Source organism: Athene noctua, chromosome 2 (assembly GCF_965140245.1).
Source record: "Athene noctua chromosome 2, bAthNoc1.hap1.1, whole genome shotgun sequence".
In the NCBI taxonomy this organism is placed as follows: domain Eukaryota; kingdom Metazoa; phylum Chordata; class Aves; order Strigiformes; family Strigidae; genus Athene; species Athene noctua.
The window spans coordinates 158629392-158651738 of NC_134038.1; the positions used below are offsets into that span (position 1 = coordinate 158629392).

At 38.8% G+C, this 22347-nt stretch overlaps 1 protein-coding gene across 1 annotated transcript in view; it reads right to left on the reverse strand.

Moving 5' to 3' along the window:
• Nucleotides 1-22347, reverse strand: part of CNTNAP2 (contactin associated protein 2) — a 1190827-nt gene that overhangs the window by 215347 nt on the left and 953133 nt on the right. Inside the window, exon 14 of the mRNA XM_074900878.1 lies at nt 16744-16900. Coding sequence (XP_074756979.1) covers nt 16744-16900 — 157 coding nt within the window. The remainder of the gene's footprint in view (nt 1-16743; nt 16901-22347) is intronic.

Here is a 22347-nt window from a genome sequence, read left to right on the forward strand (position 1 = left end):
GATAATCTTCAATGTCTTGCTCCTCTTCCACTTGCTCACAAGCCCCACATTTTTCCATTTTCAGCTCTTCCACTTTTCACCTATCCCCTAATTAAATCATACTGTATCTTCTTAATTTTCCTTTTTAGGCTTTCCATTATAAAATTGAGATAAAAATATAACTTTTTAAAAATTCTCTTCATAGGAGAGTTTACAAAGATGCCTTAGATTAACAGTTGTGTCTGTATAGTTTCAATTCCCTTTTCATAGATTTTGTGGCTTTCTTCCCTTGTTGCTGGTTTCTGACTACAACAGTTCAGTTTCTCAACTTTTTCTTTTGTTTTATAAGAAAGATAGTTCTGTTGTCAACTGTCTCTGATTTCCTGTCATTCTGCACACCCATCATGAAAAGCTTCAGATCATTCTTCCAAGAATACCACAAATTCCCTTTATATGAAGGTCAGATGACACATCTCTACAAAACAACTGTATATAAGTCTTTTTATAAAACTTAGGTCATAATAGTCTCTAATGTAATTATACACATTTCTGCACTTACATTGAGTTAGTAGGCTAAAAAACCAAATACATGATTTTCTTAATTGTACAAATAAAACAATGATATAACTAGATATATATTTTTCCATTTCCCCCTACAAACTTGAACTATTTCATTCACACATTGTTACGCTTGTCACCTACAAAAAGAGCTCTATATAAAAATCTCTCATTTAAAAGAGTCACCATAAATATTTCTAAGTAGTGAAGTACAAGAGTAACAGCAGTATTCAGAAAACACACAGTTTAGCAACTGAAGCTAAACTACTACTCCGACAATGAAAGCAAGAACAAAAACATGTTTTGCCTACATTTTGATTCCTTATAATTCATAACAATGAACATATTTCATCATGTTTTGCAGATGGCAAGAATAAAACTGACATAGAGCCAGGGAAGAAACAGACCCTGAACTTTGCAAAAAACCTGCATCTTGTTCCGACTACTTACACACAGAAAGTGAACTCATAATCTACCAGAAAACTGCTGAATTCATCTGAGAAACAGTCAGCTGCCAGACAGAGGAGAGAGTGTTTCCAGATGCCTTTCTTTTCCCTATTGACTGAGGTGGGGGTTTTTTGGTGTGGTTTGGGTTTTTTTGGTTTTTTTTTTTTTTTTTCTATTGTTTTGTTACGCCCCCTGACAGGCAAAATGTATCAACAAATAAATAGAACTTGAATCACAATACTCTCTTTGCCTTCTCTCAAAATACAGAAAATCTTAGGTCTGTAATTTTATGAGGACTTTATAGCCCATCATAAGACAGTTGCAACATTTTCCAACTAAATCAATTACACAAATTTCAGGAAATGCATGTAAGCCAGAAAAAGCATGTCGTTTAACAAATGTTAGTAGAAAATAACTGCAAGATCCCAGGATTATGAAGCATAACCCCTGCAAGCTCTGCAACTGGACACTTCAATATTCAGCTTGGACAGCCTGTTAAATATATTAGAGTTAAAAAGTTACTCCTTACCCATTTCCTATAAATGCAATAGGAAATTAAAAACAAGCATGCATTCAGAGGGTGCAGTAACTCTCAATGCCTTTACTCCAGGCTTTTTCATCATCTCTGTAACTATAGGACTCTTCCTTGGCAACAGGGAAGATACATGATTCTACAAGAGGTTGTTAGAAATACCTGATTTAGTCATCAATAGCTGGTTTAAATCAAGTGTTCTAGTCTTTGAAAGGGTCCCTGTTGTACTTACATCACCTCCACATTACAACAAGCTATGTGTGTTTATAGATATATTTATATACACACATACATACATATAAATATACATACAAAGAGGTAACCAACTCAAGCTGAAACATGGGAAATTTCAATTAGATATAAGGAAAAATTTTCCATCACGACAGTGGTCAAACACTGGCACAATTTGTCCAGAAGGTTTCTGGGATGTCCATCCTCAGAGGTGTTCAGGACTCAAATGGACACAGCTCTCAGCCACCCAGTCTGATTCTATCGGCCCTGAGCAGTAGGTCAGATGATACGATCCCTGGACTCTGCTTCCAGACTGAATTACTCTGTGATCTGATGAGCATATGTATATATAGATGAGTATAGTGCAAAACCTAAACACGCTCAAAGAGTCTCTGAATTGATCTGTCTTTAGCAAAAGTATTTAATAAACTTAAGCTTCTGCTGCCCAGATCAGTTTCTCCAATCATCTCCTCAGTTCTCTACCTTACAGTTAAACAAGTCAACATTTATCTTAATACCAAACATCTTTTTGTTTTTCTCCAGCTTTCAGAACAGAAGATGATGGTATTTCCTGTTTATCCTTTAGGTCTGTTCTGCTTCACAATCATCACATATGGTAATTTAACAGTTAATAAAGTGATAGCAATAAAGTAAGCTAATAAATTATATTTCTGAGCTTTCTCGTCACTCTTGCCATCATCTATCTGCTACCTTGATTCAAGGCATTTGCATCAGTCAATGTTATCTATTTTGCTGGCTTCTTTTTACAGTCCTTAAAATAATTCAGTTTCTCTGCTTTTAATGTCAGTGATTAAAAATGTCTTGTTCTGGGCTTCTTTACTGAACAAAGTGGCAGCAGGAGATATTGTCAATTTTAAGAGCATTATTTGTAAGTGTTCTGTGCAAATCAGGAGTTTGGATTTGATTCCTGGGTCTTATGAAATCCTTTAAACATTTCTGATGCAATTTTCTTACAGGAACAATACAAAAATATCTGAAATTTGACATTAAGACACTTAAATTCATACTCTTTTGAAAAATGTTTTAACTCAATAGTCAAACTGTTGACCAATAAATGTTATTATGACATTTTATGTCATATCCAGCAAGTAACTAGTCTTAAGGCACGAGATTACATGCTTAGTGATAACATTTTAAACATTTCTGTTTCATGGAAATAATAACTGCAAAATCATTTATGCTTTTCTAATAACAACACAAAACTTCTGCATCATAGATATAGATTTTATATTTGCTGTATATTTTCTTCATCACATTTTCTAACACTGTTAGAAGATTTTATTTTATTATCTTTAGATTTGCCTGCTTGATTGGAAATTGACTTTTTCTTCATTTTCATTTGGCTCCACTTTCTTTTTAACAATTTATATAAATAAATATATATACACTCAGGTACTTGAATAAAGGCAACTGTACAACAGAAAGAACTCATAACTCAAGAAAAATTATACTTCCCTCAATCTACATTTAATATAATCTGTTAAAGAACTTCTACTTGACCAAAAACCAAGCAAAATATAGTTACTTGTGATAATGTAAAGGAATACACCTTATTAGCTGTCCTGACATATTGCTTTAGACAGAACATTTTCTTCCCAGTAAAGCAATTCTTTAGCAAAATGAGAAAAAAAATCTGTCTGAATCCCATCAACAAGCTTGCTCATATAGGCATACTTATAGAGCAAAGGATCCATGTAGCATTTTTAATGCCAATTTAAAGACTATTGAAAACAGTATGAGATAAAAATGCAACAAATTACCTTGGACCTGACTTACAAAGTCTCCATTGCATACTCAGACAGTTTTTAAAAACTTTGAGACATCTCCAGGGACCCTATTTCCTACATTTATTAATTTTTAGCATTATAGTATTCTGCACGCGAACAGGAGACAGAAGAAAGAAAAACAGCTGGAGAAGTTGGGGGGGTGGGGTGGGTTGGGGGTTGTGACTGTGACAAAATGCCTAGCTGTGGTTGATTACAGATAGGTAGTAATTTGGAAAGCTTGTGGCATTCATTGATTATGCAACGCACACACAAAAAATCCCCACAAAATAGGAGTGAGACATGAATGGTAGCTGAGATAAAAACTCATCTGATCCATATTAAAACAATTTATAATATTTAAACTTCTTTTACAAATCTGCCTACAAAAAAATAAGTAAAAGCAGTTTCTGCAATTTGCAGACTTTATACTGAGTCACTGGTTGCTTTGAGTGTTTATCATGGACTGTGCAAGAATCTTTCCTCTTTAAAGCAAAATAATGCACTATGCATATAACAATAGTTCCCAGGCACACAGTAACATTGCAGGTGACTCTTGTCTTTTTTTTTTTTTTTTTTTTTTTTATCATTTCCTTTGCAGCGCTAAGAATCTGCTGAACAAAATGAGAAAATGACGAAGAATGACTCTTTGAAATGTTGAAGTTCTGCAACTGCTTGAGTGATGAACTGACATGGTATTTTGATCAGTGGCTCTGAAGAAAATATCCCTATCATGCTTTAGACCTAATACAAAAAATGTATCTTAAGGGCTTCTTGGCTTTCTCTTCCCCCCCCTCCTCTTTCCCTCCCTGCCCCCCCCCCCCCCCCCAAATTACTTCCAGCCTCCTCTTATACATATCTATCTCCTGGTACACCAAAGAACAGTGAAAACAGATATATCTTTTGTTTACACTGGAGGCTTAATACCTGCAGCTTGAAGGACTCCCGTGTGATTGTTTCAGCTAAAATATGACTGCTAATAGTAGTAACAGCTAAGAATGTGCTGCAGTCTTCATCTGCCCTGTAACACAGGTTGTCACACATTTCAGATGTCTTCTACATAGGATTGCACTGATTCAGAGAAAAAAGTCAGAGGAGTCCTACAATTTAATAAGAAAAGCACTCTCTTCAAGAGATAAGCAGTGTCAGGTACTCAGTGAAATACACTGGGCTGGTCAGCACTGCACTGAGGGCAGAGTTATTACTCTTTAAGTTAGCACACAAATAAATTGAAGGAAGGAGGAGAAAATAATTGGCAGCTGAAAGTTCCGCAGTGCACAGGGCTCAGTGTACTCTGCCCTTACCTGACAAGCTGCGACAGTAAGGTCATTTACTTTAAAGCTAAGACCATAAGCTTTTCATTCAGACTAAAAATTCTGTGTTTCTAGGCAAGACATAGCAGACATTTTTGTTCTTGGTCACTTTGTTTGTCACACTAATCATGAAGTCTAATAAAAAAAATAAAAATATGCTGTGAATTACATCTTAAATCATCTGCACGATAGAGAAAAAAAATCACGTATCTGCATTTTCACCTGCTAATTCATACATGCATGTGAAAAACAATGTTTGCAAGTTTCATGATTTATTGAATCCCCAAACTTCTAATGCCTTCAACCTGTATTAGTTCAGGCTACAAATCTGTCAGGTCCCATGAGCTACATACATACAGCTGTTGTTAGTACTCACACAGAACATCTCTAAAGTAGAAAGAGCAGTCTAGGCAATCCTGAGTTTGCCCAGATCCCGGACTAGAGCTGCCAGCTGTGGGATATGCAATAGCAATAGAACAGAAAAATTAGGGATAGCTTCAGGGCAGCCAGTACTGTCCTTCAAAGGCTACATGAAACCAACAGCCTGAACACTTACTGCACAAGAGATGATATACCCTTCATCTGCCCTCAGAGTAACTTTTAAATCACTCACATACACTTATGATTGTACGAACACTGAGGAAAAGACAGCCCTTTTGTGTTTCTAGACAACTTTGTCTAATCTACCTGTGGTCTGAAGCTAGAGTCCTGTGGTGGCACTAAGGCACAAGTAAAGGAGAATTTGAAAGGCGCTACTTAGCACATCTGTAGCGTGGGTAAGTGCTGGATGTTCATCTCTCAACTTTATAATTTCCATCTCCCAATCTCTTAATCAGTTTTTATCAGTAACAAAAACATTCAGCCTTCTCTTGTGGTAAGAATGCATAATGGATAAACACAAGGCATATATATTTTTTATTAAAAAAAAATAAAAATAGAGTAGGTTACAAAAAAAGAGGACAGAATTCACTTAATGGGAAGATTCCACATTTTCTGGCATGCAAATGCTGTTTCAGAATTGTACACCTGAGGAGAAATTTTTGGAAGATAATAGTCACATGGTCCTTGATACTGAAATGAATAATTCTCTGCTATTTGCCTCTGTATAAAGAATTATTGTTCAGCGTTTCTCTCTGGCTTGCCATTGCATAGAGAGCTATTGTTCAGCAAATTCTTTAACTAGAGATAAGGTGTGAAGTTGAAACCTCAAGTAGGAGGTCCACGGCTCGTGCCTTTCGCATGTGTTTCTTATGTTGTGCCAGTGAAATATGAATTATATTGTGTGGACAGTAGCTTAGAACCAATCACAGATTGTTTAGCTTCATGTGATCACTCTCTAACAGTATATAAGATGCTCTGTATTTAATAAAATTGGATCAAACTGGCAAACCATATTGGTGTTATTCTTGATACCCGGGCTTTATCCATCGACATACACCAGTTACAGCTTATGAGCACAGCTGAGAAATGCAGAACAGGCAGCAGCCTATTTAATACTCAGTCACTTGACCCTTTTCCTTACTAGAGTAGTTTTAATGGCCAAAGTATAACTAGTAGGAATGAACTTCCTGGATTCTGGCTATCTGCTTTTCTGTTGCTAAAAGTTTCAGCTCGAACCTATAAATCATTTGGAAAAAAGTAGCACCAGCTGTATTAAATCTAACCCTTCCTAAGGTTCGAATGCTTGACTTTCTGTCTTTAGTGTGCCTCTTCATGCAGATTTTTATTCTGAGCCATTACATACTGTCATAGTGCTATATTTTGATTGACTGGAATTATCTTAACACTAGGTGCCAGTGCCAATGGACAGAGGAACTCTGAAAGGTAACCCTAAAAACCTACAAAAGGCTGCCTGGATTTGTAAGAGTACAAGAAAAATGACCGTATGAAGTAATGCAAGTTGTCAGCTAAGCTTCCCTGACTTCGCCCACAGAACTAGCTTATTCCTTAAGTATACCTAAAAAATAAGTTTTGATAGTTCAGCTTTTATATGGTGAAGAGATGTAATTACTGCACACAGTTACAACACAAAACATGATTATGAATTGTGGTTTCTGGTCTGTCATTTCAAAGATGGCCTTTAAACTCTGCAAAAATGTTGAATTACAGTTTTCAAAGTGCTGCAGCCTATTTCTACACAATTTCCTCTATTTCTAGGAAATTGAGGTTCATTGCCTTTATCAGATGCCAGGCAAAACAGCAGGATGTCACAAATCTTACTAGATAATTTTCTGTTGGGTTTGGGTGGTTTTTTTTTTATTTATTTTCTGGTTTCACATAGTACAAACGTGTACGTGTTCTTGTTACACGCAGGCCTCTGTATTTTAGAAAAAATGTCTGGTTTGCTGGTTACTTCTTAAACATATGGCTACATTATATAAATACTTGATTCTTGTATACAAAACAAAGAATCTGTCTGGTTAAATTGGAAATTTTTCATATATATATATATATATATGGAGAGAGAGAGGCAGTTTATACTCATACATGTTCCTCACTGCACGTTCTATAGTCATTCAAGTTCTTTTAGCTGTATTCATATTTGATCCCTTTTCTTTAAGATTTCTCCACACAGTCCTAGAGATAGTAAGTAAAGTTAATAAAAATGTGATCAAGTAGAGTCACAGGCAAGTTCTCAGTTTGGTTTTTGGTTTGTGCTTTTGTTTGTTTTTTTCACAGAGAATGTATAACTATAGCACATAAAACCTCTGTGGAAACTCCAGTTGCTCCTCGATGGGAAAGCAATGGTAAAAAAATATCCAAAGACACTGTTAGCAGCTTCTAAGGAAGGATGGGAGAAGCCCGTGTCATGTAAGTGGCCAGTTCTCTCTGCATCAGCAGCTCTGTTACTTGAGAGTGCACAAGGTTAAAGGACGTTAAAATTTTTTTCAAAAGTGTCTAAGGGAGTCAGGAAATGAAATATCAGCGATTTCAATGGGAATTAGTACGTATGATACTTAAACTGTGATGTTTACCAACAGCAACAAAAGCCTCTAATGTCCTGTTAAATCTGGTTACAAATGACCGACGTGTCATTGCCACAGCCACAGGATAGCATTTCAATGTCTACCCATATTCCTGTCACTCAAACAACTCATGTCAATCTGAGCCCTCTTTAATCATCTTTTCCCATGACCTGAAACTTCCGAAACCCCCACTGTAGGAGAAGAGTTGTGAAGGGAAGGGGCGATGTACCCCGCAGAGCATTCTGGCAAACACCTCACAAAAATAAAGCAATTTTGCAGGCTAAAGAAAGAAACTTTAATTTCTAAACTGTGACAAATGATAAACAAGAAAATGAGGCTCCCTTCTTCAGTTTTCATGCTGCTTTCATGTCCTCCGTTTGCCAAAACCACTGTTATCTTCAAATTCTCCTTAAACCCCTTTTGATAATCTTTAGGGCCACCAAATAATTCTTGACAGATTAGCAGTCACGTCAATAGTCATCAGTGAAGTCCATGCCATACTTTGTAATCTGAAGTGCATTCTCATCAGGACGTGCTAAAGGGAAAAGCTTCTTATGTCACCTTTTCCCAGTAAATCCACGCATGGCATCATATTATGTCTTCTCACATATTGTGGCTGCTGTGTAAGAAAAAGTAAGGAGACTGTGGTGTAGAAACTTTGGCCAATCTGGGTGTTTAACTGACTTTACAGTCAAAGGCAAATAGGAACCATAATTTCTTTGCAGATTTTTACATTTGATACTTAATGTTAGAGGTTGTCTATCTCTACAATGACAACCATTTTTTAAGGAACCACATAAATAGTAATAATAATATTTTTTAACTTTAGATAACTTTTTTTTTTTTTTTTTCCAAAAAGCCTTACATTTTACCTAAAATTACTCGTTTGAAGAGATTTTGTTTAACAGCAATCTAGGGAATTTCTTGCTACTAATAACAGCAACCTCAGTAGAGTTTATTCTCTCAAAATTGAGGCAATCTGACTTTGAATGTCAACCACACACTTTAATAAAGTATCTTTGTTAGCAAGCAAAACTAACCTTTTCTTATAATCTGATTCACTTACCTCTGAATTAATTTTATTTCGTACAGAAATCATGGCTAATTTGGGAGTAAGGTTTATTTTGGTAGGATTACTCTGGGTAAAGCTCTTCACACTTGTGTTTTTGTTTCTCTATCAGGACAAAAATGTTTATTTAATATTTACACAGCAGCAACAACATGAGCCTCTCAAGAATCATTTTCTATTTTAGATGATCTGTGCAAATACACACAAATTTTAATTCCATATCTCATATTCCCTGTCAATATCTACTGTTTGGTTCATCTACCGTCTGGGCCTGATAATCAACACGTTAGGCTTGCGCAAAATAGCTATACAACTCACAGGATGCTCTTTTCTGTTTTATTTAGACAGACAGGGCGTAAAGTTGCTCGGTGAACTTTGGAAAAGCAATAATAAATAAAGCATCCAGATTTAAGGTATCTCAAGCCTATGGTGTAAGCTAGTCTCTGGAAAAAATTACATTGTAACTGAGTCCATAATTAACACAGCTGGTTGTGTACTTACACAAAATTATTCAGGTACATGGTAAAAAAAATCAAATCAAACACAAGATTCAGGAAAAGCAAGTATTTCAAGCTGCTTAGAGCTTTAATTTGTTCCCTGTACCTGTCACCACAATAAAGTCCATGACTGGTCATTGATTATTATTTTTTCCAGAGGGCTCCAGCATTATTCAGCACAGGAGGCAGAAAATACTCATTTAGTAAAACACTGCTCACTATCCTAATTTACTCTCATGCTTCAATATGTGGGCCACATTTTATATTTAGTGTGTATTTCAACTCTTTCTATAAAGACTGCATTTTCTCATTGGATTTTCTATAGTGCTCATTACTACAGTCGATGATTGCTTCATAAATCTACCTATCTTTGCAATATCTCCGTCAGGTGAGTATCTTGCATCATGTCCATTCTTCAGATTGGATGTTAAGGCTGAAAGATGTTAAGGTTAAAAGCACACATACATTTTTAGTGCTCAATCTGAGATGCCTGTAGGTATTTTTTTGTTGTTGTTTTGGAGGACAGCATTAGATACATTCATAAAGAGCAATCTCTTACTCCAGTTGCAGCTGTGAATGTTTGGTATTTCCACAAACTGGACCTCTGGGTTTCCAGTTAGATACACAGAAAATTAGGACCAAACTAATGACTGCTCTGTGAAGAAATGGCTTATCAAACTTGGCCAGCATCACACAGGAATGTGGTTACAGAGGCAGAGTTAGAATCCAGTTCTTCACGGGAGCATTCCTTTATCTTTGCTATGAGATTGTTCATCAAACTGCAATTCCTTTCTTCATTTCTAAAACAATTTCTAACTTCTCCAACAAAAATTGCAGACAGTATTCTACCCACACTGCATCATTCTGATTCAACCTGACCCACTCTTCAGTGGGTACCTGATCTCCTTTAAAAAGACTGCCCTGCACTTCAGAATCTGAATCTCTTTTCTTCTTCACCTTTCATTCCAACATTTTTCACTCTGCAGACTTCTTTTCTCATTTTACTTCTTTGCTTATTCTACTATGGTTGTTGCTCTAGCTACTGCCTTCTTCCCCCTGTGTCTTCCCTCTGATGCCCACCCCTCCCCCCCCCCCCCCAAAAAAAAAAAAAAATTCAGATACAAACATTTTCCACATTGTCTGGGCAGGAGAGAAAATCATTGTGGGCAAAGATAAAAAACTACTGTAAAAGTCCCACCTGGCCTCTCAGTTCAAGTTTGGCATTTACTCAGCCCTTCTGTTTTAGGGGATTGTAAATTCTTCTAAAATAAATTGTGCTGATGAGGTAGGGTAAAAGCTGTAGCAAGTTGCTTTGTCAGTCTGTGAGCTGAGACTTGTCTGCTCATCATAAACTGCAAAGATCCCTGTACTAATAGTAATTTCCGCACTGCGTTGGACTACCCATGTAACTATTACAAAGGCTTACTACTGTCTGTGTCACGATGCCTGGATTTTAGTTCTGGAGTTACCTCAGGCAGTCCTTGCTTGGGGAACCTTGCATCATGCTCTACTCTGTACGAAAGTAATGCTTCCAATATTCCTAAGCTAACACTTTTTTACCTCTAAGGATGAGCAGATATACCATAGTTTATCCAATACTTGGAATATATAAAGTTGTAAACACAAAAGCAAGGTTTCAATGTAGAATCATAGAATGGTTGGAAGGGACCTTAAAGATCATCCAGTTCCAACCCCCCTGCCATGGGCAGGGACACCTTCCACTAGCCCAGGTTGCCCAAAGCCCCGTCCAACCTGGCCTTGAGCATTCCCAGGGAGGGGGCAGCCACAGCTGCTCTGGGCAACCTGTGCCAGTGTCTCATCACCCTCACAGGAGAGAATTTCTTCCTTATCTCTAATCTAAATCTCCCCTCTTTCAGTTTAAAACTCCTATCCCTCATACTGTCCCTATGCTCCTGGATAAAAGAGTCCCTCCCCATCTTTCCTGTAGCCCCTTTAAGTACTGGGAGGCCGCTCTAAGGTCTCCCTGGAGCCTTCTCTTCTCCAGGCTGAACACCCCCAACTCTCTCAGCCTGTCCTCACAGGGGGGTGCTCCAGCTCCCTGATGACCCTCGTGGCCTCCTCTGGACCCACTCCAGCAGGTCCGTGTCCTTCTGATGTTGTTGCCCCCAGAGCTGGACAAATCCCCTCCCTCACCCTGCTGGCCACACTTCTCTTGATGCAGCCCAAGACACGGTTGGCTTTCTGGGCTGCAAGCACACTTTGCTGGCTCACAGTCAGTTTTCCATCCACCAATACCCCCAAAGTCTTTCTCTGAAGGGCTGCTCTCAATCCGCTCCTCACCCAGCCTGTATTTGTGCTTGGGATTGCCCCGACCCATGTGCAGGACCTTGCACTTGGCCTTGTTGAACTCCATGAGGTTCGCACAGTCCCACCTCTTCAGCCTGTCCAGGTCCCTCTGGATGGCACATCCCTTCCCTCCAGCTTGGTGTTGTCAGTGAACTTTCTGAGGGTGCGCTCAATCCCACTGTTCATGTCACCAAGAGATGTTAAACAGCACTGGTCCCAACACTGACCCCTGAGAAACGGCGCTCATCACTGCTCCCAACTTGGACACTGAGCCCTTGACTGCAACTCTTTGACTGTGACTCTCCAGCCAATTCCTTATCTACTGAGTGCTCCATCCATCAAATCCACACATCTCTCCAATTTAGCAAACAGAATGTCATGCAGGACAGTGTCAAATGCTTTGCACAATTCCAGGTAAATGACGTCAGTTGCTCTTCCCTTATCCACGAATGCTGTAACACCTTTGTAGAAGGCCACTGAATTTGTCAGGCATGATTTGCCCTTAGTGAAGCCATGTGGGCTGTCACCAATCACCTGCTTATTTTCTTAAAGACTCTTCAGGACTTATCTTCTGCCCTCTCACCATGCGCTACAGGGGAGTCACTGCTCTGGCACAACTTCCCCTCTCCTCCTTCTCCTTTCTTCCACTGACCTTAGTGTTTGCATAGGTATCTCCCTCACAACTCCCCCTCCCCTTTAATTACCCTTCTTAAATATTTTATTGCAGAGGCGTAGCCACCATCACTAATTGACTTGGCTTTGAACCAGTGGTGGGTCTTGAAGCTGAGGGAGCTTCAAGAAGCTTCTCACAGGGGGACATAGCTGTAGCCCCCTCCCCCACTACCAACCCACCCCCCCCCTAAACCCAACATAGTGTCCAAGTATAGTTTTCCAGAGGATCTGCTTCATGATCTTGCTGGGCACAGAGGTAAGACTGACTGGCCTGTAGTTCCCCAGGTCTTCTTTTTTTCCCTTTTTAAAAATGGGTTTCCCCTTTTCTGGTCAGCAGGAACTTCACCAGACTGCCATGACTTCCCAAACATGATGGATAGTGGCTGAGCCACTTCATCCACCAGTTCCCTCAGGACCCACAGATGTGTCTCATCAGGTCCCATGAACTTGTGCACATTCAGGTTCCTTTGATGGTCTCAAACCTGATCTTCTTCTAGGGTGGGCAGTTCTTCACTCTCCCAGTCCCTGCCTTTGCCTTCTGCATCTTGGGCGGTGTGTCTGGGGCACTTGTCGGTGAAGACTGAGGCAAAAAAAAAACCTGCTGAGTACCTCAGCCTTCTCCATGTTCCAGGTATACAGGTCTCCTGTTTCCTTCTGGAGAAGGCCCACATTTTCCTGAGTTTTCCTTTTATCACTGATGTACCTATAGAAGCTTTTCTTGTTGCCCTTGACATCCCTGGCCAGATTTAATTCTACCAGGGCTCTGGCCTTCCTAACCTGATCCCTGGCTGCTTGGACAACTTCTCTGTATTCCTCACTGGCTACCTGTCCTTGCTTCCACCCTCCACAGGCTTCCTTTTTGCGTTTGAGCTTGTCCAGAAACTCACTGTTCATCCCTGCAGGCATCCCGGTGTTCTTACCCGACTTCCTCTTTGTTGGAATGCATCGCTCCTGAGCTTGGAAGGGGGGATCCTTGAATATTAAGCAGCTCCCTTGGGCTCCTCTTCCCTCCAAGGCTTTATCCTACACTACTCTGCCAAGCAGATCCCTGAAGAGGCCGAAGTCTGCTCTCCTGAAGTCCAGGGCAGTGCGATAGGATGTGATGCCTTTTTTCACAGCAACTGGATGCCTCTCTGAGCCTCTCAGTGGCCTCTGCCCTTTCTGGGCTCCCATTGCCACCACTGGCTGAATCTACCTGCTTGTGCCAATTCTCTGAATGTGCTGTTGCAGATACTGGGGTCAAACCCAGGAGCTCTTTTGCTGTCACCAGAGTTGAGCATGGATGTGTTGGAGGCTCTGGTTAACATTCTGTTCTTAATAACTGAAGTTACTGAGGTCTCCACACTTCTGGAGCTCACTTGCTATTTAGGTATTGATCAACTTGGCTAGGAAGAATTCCTAACCAGGACTCTTCAAAATAATTCCAAAACTGAAAAGGTATGACTTTAAACTCTGCCAAAACTAAACTGAAAAAATGAATCTTGAACATCATTAAAGACTATAACGGGGTTTTCATATCTTCTTGTGAATTACACACACCACAGATTAAAAAGTAATATTCAGCTGTATAACTATTTTTCATAAATTGTCCTGTAATACACAGTAGTTTTCCCGAACCCCCCTGGTACATATCCAGAGAAATACTGTATAAATATGTTCTTGTTTGAAGTTCTGAGTAAACAGTTATGTACCTACTGTGACAGTAATTCTATTTTAAAGGATCTAATAATTATATTTATCTATTTATTAGTAGATTCCATACAATCTTAGTGTATGTAGGGGGTGTAGAGGTTACAGGAAAAGATTATTTATTGAACACTCTTTATTAAATTATCATTTGAAACTCTTAGAGAAGCCACAAGAAGAGATCAAAAGTCAATGTTATTTCCCTTGGTGTAAAAGAGTCAACATATGGTACAGAGACTATTATTCATGGATACACATCCAGTGCCTCAAGCAATAAAAACTCTAAATGCTCCTAATACTGCCATTATCATAATTGTTATTACAATATCTTCCCTTTATTGTCACCATTTTGTCACAGAACCAAACCTACCTCCCTCCTGCCACACTGCTCTAGTGCCTATGTGTGAGTGGAATCCCCAGACTTCATATTCTTTAATATCTACATAGCTCTAGCTTTGAAGTTCAGGACCACGACTAATTCTTCTGTCTCTATTACTGACTTCTCTATCTCTGTGGTGTTCTATAGTTCACCCCATATCATAGCTAACAGCAAACTATCCTAACAACGTCAAAGCTTGGGATGGCAATGCGTGTAGCAGTGTTTGATTTCCCACATCCTAATCTATCATTTCTGCAGGGCCTGGAAGATTTCCTTTATTACTCTGATTTTGTATTTTTTATACATTGCCTATGACACCAAACTGGGAGGAATGGCTGACATGCCAGTGGGTCATGCTGCCATCCAGAGAGACCTTGACAAGCTGGAGGAATGGGCTTACAGAAATATCATGAAAGCAACAGTGTAAAGTCTTGCACCTGAGGAATAACCACACCACATACCAGTATATGCTGGGGACAATCCAGCTGGGATGCAGCTTGGCAAGAAAGGCCCTTAGGGTCCTGGTGGATGTCAAGTTGAACATGAGCTGGCAGTGTGCCCTTACAGACAATCAAGTATATTCTGGGCTGCCTTAGGCAAAGTATTGCCAGTGGGTCAAGGGAAGTGATCTTTCCCCTCTCCACAGCACTGGTTTCCAGTGCTGGGCTCCCCAGTATAAGATAGATGTGGACATACTGGAGAGAGTCCAGTGAAGGCCCTCAAAGGTGATGAAGGGACTGGATCACTTCTCTTATGAAGAGAAGCTGAGCGATCTGGGACTGTTCGCCCTGGGATAGAGAATGCTCAGGGGGATCTCATCAACGTGTATAAATACCTGCAGGGAGGGTGCACAGAGGACAGAGCCAGACTCTTTTCAGTGGTGCCCAGTCACAGGATGAGGCAATGGGCACTCTGAAACACAGGAGGTCCCTCTGAACATCAGGAAACACTTCTTTGCTATGAAGGTGACCAAACACTGGCACAAGTTGTCCAGGGAAGCTGCAGGGTCTCCAACATTGGAGATATTCAAAAGCTGTCTAGACACAGTCCTGGACAACTGTCTCCAGCTGGCTCTGCTTGAGTAGGGAGTTTGGACTAGATCCCTTCCAAACTCAACTGTTCCGTGATTCTGTGGTTATGCGACTTCTGTAGGTTTATTTTTTATTTTTTTAATCCCTGACATGCCATTAGATTTCTGTAGCTCTATATTCATTGATAGCTGTATGAATTTCTCAATTATTAACACAAAATGGTTAATGAAGCAGTATTGATTCAATTACCAACAGGTTGCTATTAATGAGAAAAGTGTTCATAAAAGTAAGGTTCCAACTGGTCACTGAACATTGCATAGCATGTAAAATATGATGCTGCCTGTTGTGACAAGAGACACGGACAGTTAAATGTAGTGTTCCAAGAGCACAGAGAAGGTCTTACACAAAATGATAATGAGCTTTACAGAGTAGGTTTATTGTTCGAGTGTTAATGGGGAATATCAGAGATGCAAGTTTATTTCTCTTCTCTGCCTGAAGGGATTTAAACCCACATCAATTACCTCACAGCAGAATGCCCCTGTTACCAGGCTGTAAAATACTCTGGGGTAGGACTTCCTGAGTCCCTCTGTTAAAATTGTTCCACCTGGGGTGAATCAATAACTATTTATTAGAGAAGAAACTAGAACCCATTCTCACTGTCTCATCCCAAATGGGCTGCAGTCTTGTATTCTCAACCAACAGGCCAGTGAATATTTAATTATCTCATGCAAAGTGCAATAGCTTCCACTGAAATATACAGCTTCATTCTATAATACTTTTCAGCCTAGTTCATAATATATTTTTCTCATGAAAGACAGATAATAAGGGCTGGAGTCACTAGATGAGCAATTTCAACTCATATCTCTCATATTCTATAGGCAAATGCAGCAATAGTACTCCAAAAAGGAGAATTTTTTTGGGAAAAAAAAGAAGTTGCAGAGATAAAATTAAATACCATATTGTAATATAACTGAATATGATGGAGACAGAGTTGCATGGGCAGTCAAAATGCTGGATTTTCCTATCAGAACTTGACTTCGCAGTTTTAGCATTCTTGCTATAGCTCAATTGACTTGAAAACATAAATATATTTGACAGTCACAGATACTGTGAATAAAATGGAACTGAAGAGATGGGTAGATATTTTGCAGGAGGGTTCACAAATATATTTTTGCCTTTGTTCTTTGGTAAGAAAGGAAATATATAAATGGAAGACATTCAAAATAATATCCGTGTTGTAAAAGTTAAAAGATTCTGGTCATTCTCACCCTGCCTTCTTGTAAACCACTCACCATTGCTTATAATCAGCATCACAGTTGCAGTAGTACTTGGGATCAGTACAGTTGCGTTCGATGCCGCAGGCACATTTTTGAATGCCAGGTCCTGATCCGCCCCAATAGTAGTGCTTCTCATTGGCTTTTCCAACCCACCAGGTATATGGATTCCCTTCTGCAAGGAATGAAAATGCAAGGTTATGATGCATCAAAGAGGTAGAGTTCCATAATACATTAACTAGGCTCAGGTGTTTAATATGCAGATGTTAACAACACATAACTGGACAGCCATCCCACATTTCTGGCAAAAAACATTCGTTATTATTGAGCAATACAAAGGACCTTGCCAGGTAAACAAAACACACTTTTTTCTTTTTTTTTTTCTGTATTCAGGCAATTGATAATGATTGAAATGAATTAAATATTTTTTATCTTGTAAGCTCTTCATTTAGCTTTTTAATTGTTCTCCATTTATATAATGAAAGTATGTGGGCAGGTTCCATAATTATTTCAATTAATTTCAAATTCTTATAGTAAGCTATCAGATGGATTATTCAATATTTGACCACAAATGCTGCACAGAAAAATGCATTCATTTTCCCTTTCTTTCTTTCTTTTTTTTTTTTTTTTTTTTTAAATAACAGCTTTTAATTGGAAAATTAATCTTTCTTCACTGGAAGACAAACATGATCATTATGCTCTCTCCAGCTGGTCCAAAATAAAGTGTAAAGACATATTATCAAACTTCAAAAGCATCTTAACCATTTTTAAAAAATGTATATTTTTTTTTTATTTAATACTTGAGCAAAGGTGATCTGAATTTTGATACAGTAATATTTCTTGGCATTGGGTCTGTAACTTGCTATTTTCATATACTGCTCTAAGTTTATTTCTAATGCTTTTGGACTAACTAAGCCTCTTATGTGTAAATAAACAAACAGCCTCTACTTTAATTTCTACTTCGAAAAAACACCCTCACTGAAAAGTTTCTTTTTGTTCCTCCAGTTCAGCAAGAGACAGTTATGAGTTTAACGTCAAACCTATGTGAATAACTCAATCAATCTCAATGTACTTATCTTAGTGATTTTTCACATTTAGAAAACATGATTGAACTCAGTTTATAAACACATTTCTTTAATATTCTGCTTTCAGTAATTTCCCGTTTGTGCATCTCACTTATTCATCTCCAAAAACCTACATCCATAACACTAAAAATAGCCATTTCACAATTAGATTTCATCATCTAGACCATAAATCTACTTATTCCAGACATATGTTGAAAGCAATTCACACAGAACTCGAAAAAAAAAAATTCCAGAGATGGAGAGAGCAACCAAATATCTGCACACGTTAAAACCCCACCAAAACCAAAAAGACACAGCTCTCTGAAAACACTTGCTTTGTTCAATTCTTTTGAATTGTTAAACATCATATAAAATAACACTATTGAAAATACAGTAATGTGAAAAATTCATGGCGGCTGAAGGTTTTTATTAGATGTTACTATACTGCACAGTATGACCATTCAGCTCTAGTGCTAATGCAATGGGTATGGTAATAGCATGACTTGATTCTAGACTCTAAATTAGTCATTTTAGCATCTGTGACTCAATTGTCGTGGAACTAAGCTCTTAGAAGAGTGTGCTGTGTGAATGCTGCATCAGTGTTTCCACCCTGCAATACAATCTGTCAGAGATGAGAGTACATAGCCCTGGCTTCCAAATGATTATTTAATAAGCATGTAAGGGTAAATGTTATCTTTCCACAGTGAATGACAGATTCATTTTTATTGATGCAGGATCAAACTACAGCATTAATGATATTTGAAGCTCCTGTTGTATTTTTTTTTTTTCCCTCTCTCATCTTTGAAGTTAGTTTTTACGCTGTAGTGGGAATGCTATAGTTTTGACTGTTAGTCATAACTCTTTGTTTACACCCTTCCTGTCAAGTGAAGGATTGCACGATTCAGTCAGCAAACACTTCACTGGGAAGCAAAACTACTACTTAAAGCACCAGAAGAAAACAAATTACTTAGAATTGTCAAAAAAAGGATTACAAATTCAGAAACAGGTAGAAATTATTAAAGCAAGAATAACAGACTACAGTGATGGGTGTCACAGACCACCATGACAGACACGAACAGGGCATGTTTTAACTCATTTAAAAGACTAATGGCGTACAGTTCTAAACTCAGAAGGTATTCTTGTGTAGACAGAGCCATCTTTCACATCTATTGTTTTCAGTGTTCATAGATACTAGCTAGGCATCTGTCCCCATTTGGATGCATTCTTCTTCATTCTAAAGAAAAGACCTACCCGCAGGCTTGGGAACACAAATGAATACTAACGTGTATGATTAAATTTCCAGAAAGGTCAAGGAGGGAGCATACGATTCTAGGGGGTTTGCATTCAGCACATATTCTTGCTAGCCACCCCCACAACCAGTAGTTCCAGCACAGCCCTTGTGGACATCATCAGTGGTCTGTAATTGCTCAACACATTGTGCTAGGGCTTGCAACAGAGGGGCTCTTTGCAGACAGCTCTCACTAGCTGGATACCATGCAGCGTGGCAGACTTTCTATTAGGACAGAACACCATGAACTGGAATAGGATGAGCCTCACACCGGAGTATCCTGCACCACAGTGGTCATATAAGAGGTTCTAGAACTCCTTGATAGACTATGGTTAATAAAAGAAAAAGGTGGGGAGACATGGTAGTGTCCCATTTGCTTCATGTCAGCCAAATGAGAACAGCCCTTTGCAGCCTTCCTGCTTCATCTCAGTCAAGAAAAAGATGGGCTGCTTTTTTTTTTTGGAGTTCATAAGTTCCAAATCAGGAATGCTATGCAGATATATTGCAGACACCACTATGACTGGGCATAATAAATATCAAAACTATGCTTTGGAGAGACTAAAAGAATAATAGAAAAGAAAGGCTAGAAGGGATAAAGATGTTTCATGCAGGTAAAAAAATATTTAGAAATAGGATCACTCTTCTCTCACACCTCACCATCTTTTATACCTCTCTAGTCTCCTTCTGAGGATGTGAATCCTTTTGCTTCGGAGCCATTTGCTTTTTTTTTTTTTTTTTTTTCTGCTTTGGAAGGTTGGAAAGGGCACTCCAACATAAACACTGCTCATTAATGGATATAATTCTAAGCATCAGAGTATTTTATAACACATAGTGGTTTTTTTTCTGCTAAAATATCAATACTATTGGTTTTATGGCATTAAAAGTATATAAATTCAATTTAAGGACAAAAAACAGTGGAAGAAAAAAGTTCTATATAAAAGTTGTCAAGTGTATTGTGATGACAAGTAATACCAATATATATTTTTTCTGGTTTTGAAGTTATCTTTTCTTACCATAGGAACAAAGTTTTGTGTTATGGGATAGCATTTTTTGTTGCCATTCATCTACTGCTTTTTTCTCTCCAAGGTTTTGTGGACAAATAGCATCATGAGCAGCAGGGGAGATAATCTCTGCCTGCCTTGGGATTTTGGTTAGTCAAGTTTTGATGCAGAACTACTCTTTGGGCACAAAATAGATCTCCTTCAAGGGCTGCTGTAGGAAATGTTTCATATGCACTGAGTCACAACCAGGATGCCTCTCCCTTTCCCTTCTTGAAGAAAATCCATTTGCAAGGTGCTGTGTGCTTATTACTCAGCCCCTTTGCAGAATGGTGGTATCAGAGTCAGATGTAGATATCAAGAAAATGGACAAAGATAGACAGCTTTTAGGAGGTTCATTAACCTTACAGACAAAGATAATAGCTGTGGTGTGAGAACAGTCTTCTAAGGGCAAAATCATAGACTCATAGAATCGTTCAGGTTGGAAAAGACCCTTGGGATCATCGAGTCCAACTATCAGCCTGACTCCACAAAGTTCTCCCCTGCACCATAGCCCCCAAGGTCTCATCCAAACGACCCTTCAACACCTCCAGGGATGGTGATTCCAGCCCTTCCCTGAGCAGCCTATTCCCCTGTCTGAGCACTCTTTCTGGGAACCCTTTTCTCCGAATGTCCAGTGTAAACCTCCCTGTTGCAGTTGAAAGCCATTGCCTCTTGTTCTGTCGCTAATGACCTGTGAGAAGAGACCAGCACCAGGCTCTCTCCAGTGTCCTTCCAGGGAGTTGTAGAGAGTGCTGAGGTCTGCCCTCAGCCTTCTCCTCCTCAGACTGAACAGTCCCAGCTCCTTCAATCGCTCCTCAGCCTGATCTTATTTTAATGGAGCTTGTGGACAAAGGAGTATGGGCGGAACATCAGATTCAAACCATATTTTTAGTGATTCATATATACCTCTCTCTCACACACAAAGGAATCTTTTAACATTTACATGCAATACTGTTAACAGTGGTTGCAATAGATCAGCAGTGCTGTACTTTGGTTAAAATTAATGCAAGATATAAGTTCTTATTTAAATCCATATGCAATGTTAGCCCAGATTTGCAGTTATTCCATCAAAGCATGTAAAGAATCTGGTCATCAAGTATTTTCTTTCAATAAGTGCTCCCCCTCTACAGAATATTCAGAAAAAAAGTAAAGGACTAAGGGAACTTCTTTGTATTCTCACAGATCTTTGAGTGTCATAAAAAAGTGATTCCTTTTTCATCTCATAAATGTAGCTTTGTGTGAACCACTTCATTTAATATAAAAACATACCCAACAAAAGTTAATGTAGTATGAACAGAACTCTTAACAGTCAATAATATATTTATTTCTAATGTAGCCAAACAGTCTTCAAATATATAACTTTTGAAAGTACACTTTATAGTCTACTAAGAATTTAATAAAACCAATTGGTTTTACTATTTTTAAATGCAGCTGATTAATTACAATGGCATTACTTTCACTATTTTAGGGCTGTTATTTCAGAGCTGTTCCGTACCAATAACTGAAGCTGCATTACCAAGAGAACTCAGATTAGGGAACAAAATAAAGTGGACAGATACTCCATGGCACTCTGCAATCAGTAGGCTCCATTCACAATACAGCCTTCAGAGGACTGATGACTGTATTTCTCATTTGTAAACTACCTGGAGAAGCCAAATGATTATTTCATACACCATCCTCTCCCCGTAGCAAATTCTCTTCCAGTCTCTTCATTATTCCTTCATTAAATGACAGCACTTCTTGCAACAAGGATCTGCGAAGCCTGGCTGACTCCCATGGCTACTGAAGGAAGACTGGAAGTGTGTTGCTGCTGCTGAAAGGAAGGAGGCTGTTCTCCACTCCAACAATTACTCTTATGCATCTTTTCCAACTTCTGGAAACAGAGAGGAGCAACAGTGGTGACTATCCAAGGCTCTTGGTTCTCTGTTCCTGCTCTCTCTCATTCCTAGCACTGTATTTTGGGAAGAACAGCAACAGAAATTAATATTGGCAGCACTGCTGAGAACATGGCCTGGAGTTCTGTGCCTGGCAGGGGAGGCAACATTTAAAGAAAAAGATCTGAGTTTGGCTGTTACTTGTGGTTGATTATCTTTGCACTCCCTCAGCATTCATTCACTGTGTTAAGTATGCTATAGGGTATATTTCTGCCTATTCCTTTTAGTGTCTGTTTACAGATTCACTGCCCATGAATTTGCCTCATTCCTTTTTGCAAACTGAAGCCAATAGCTTT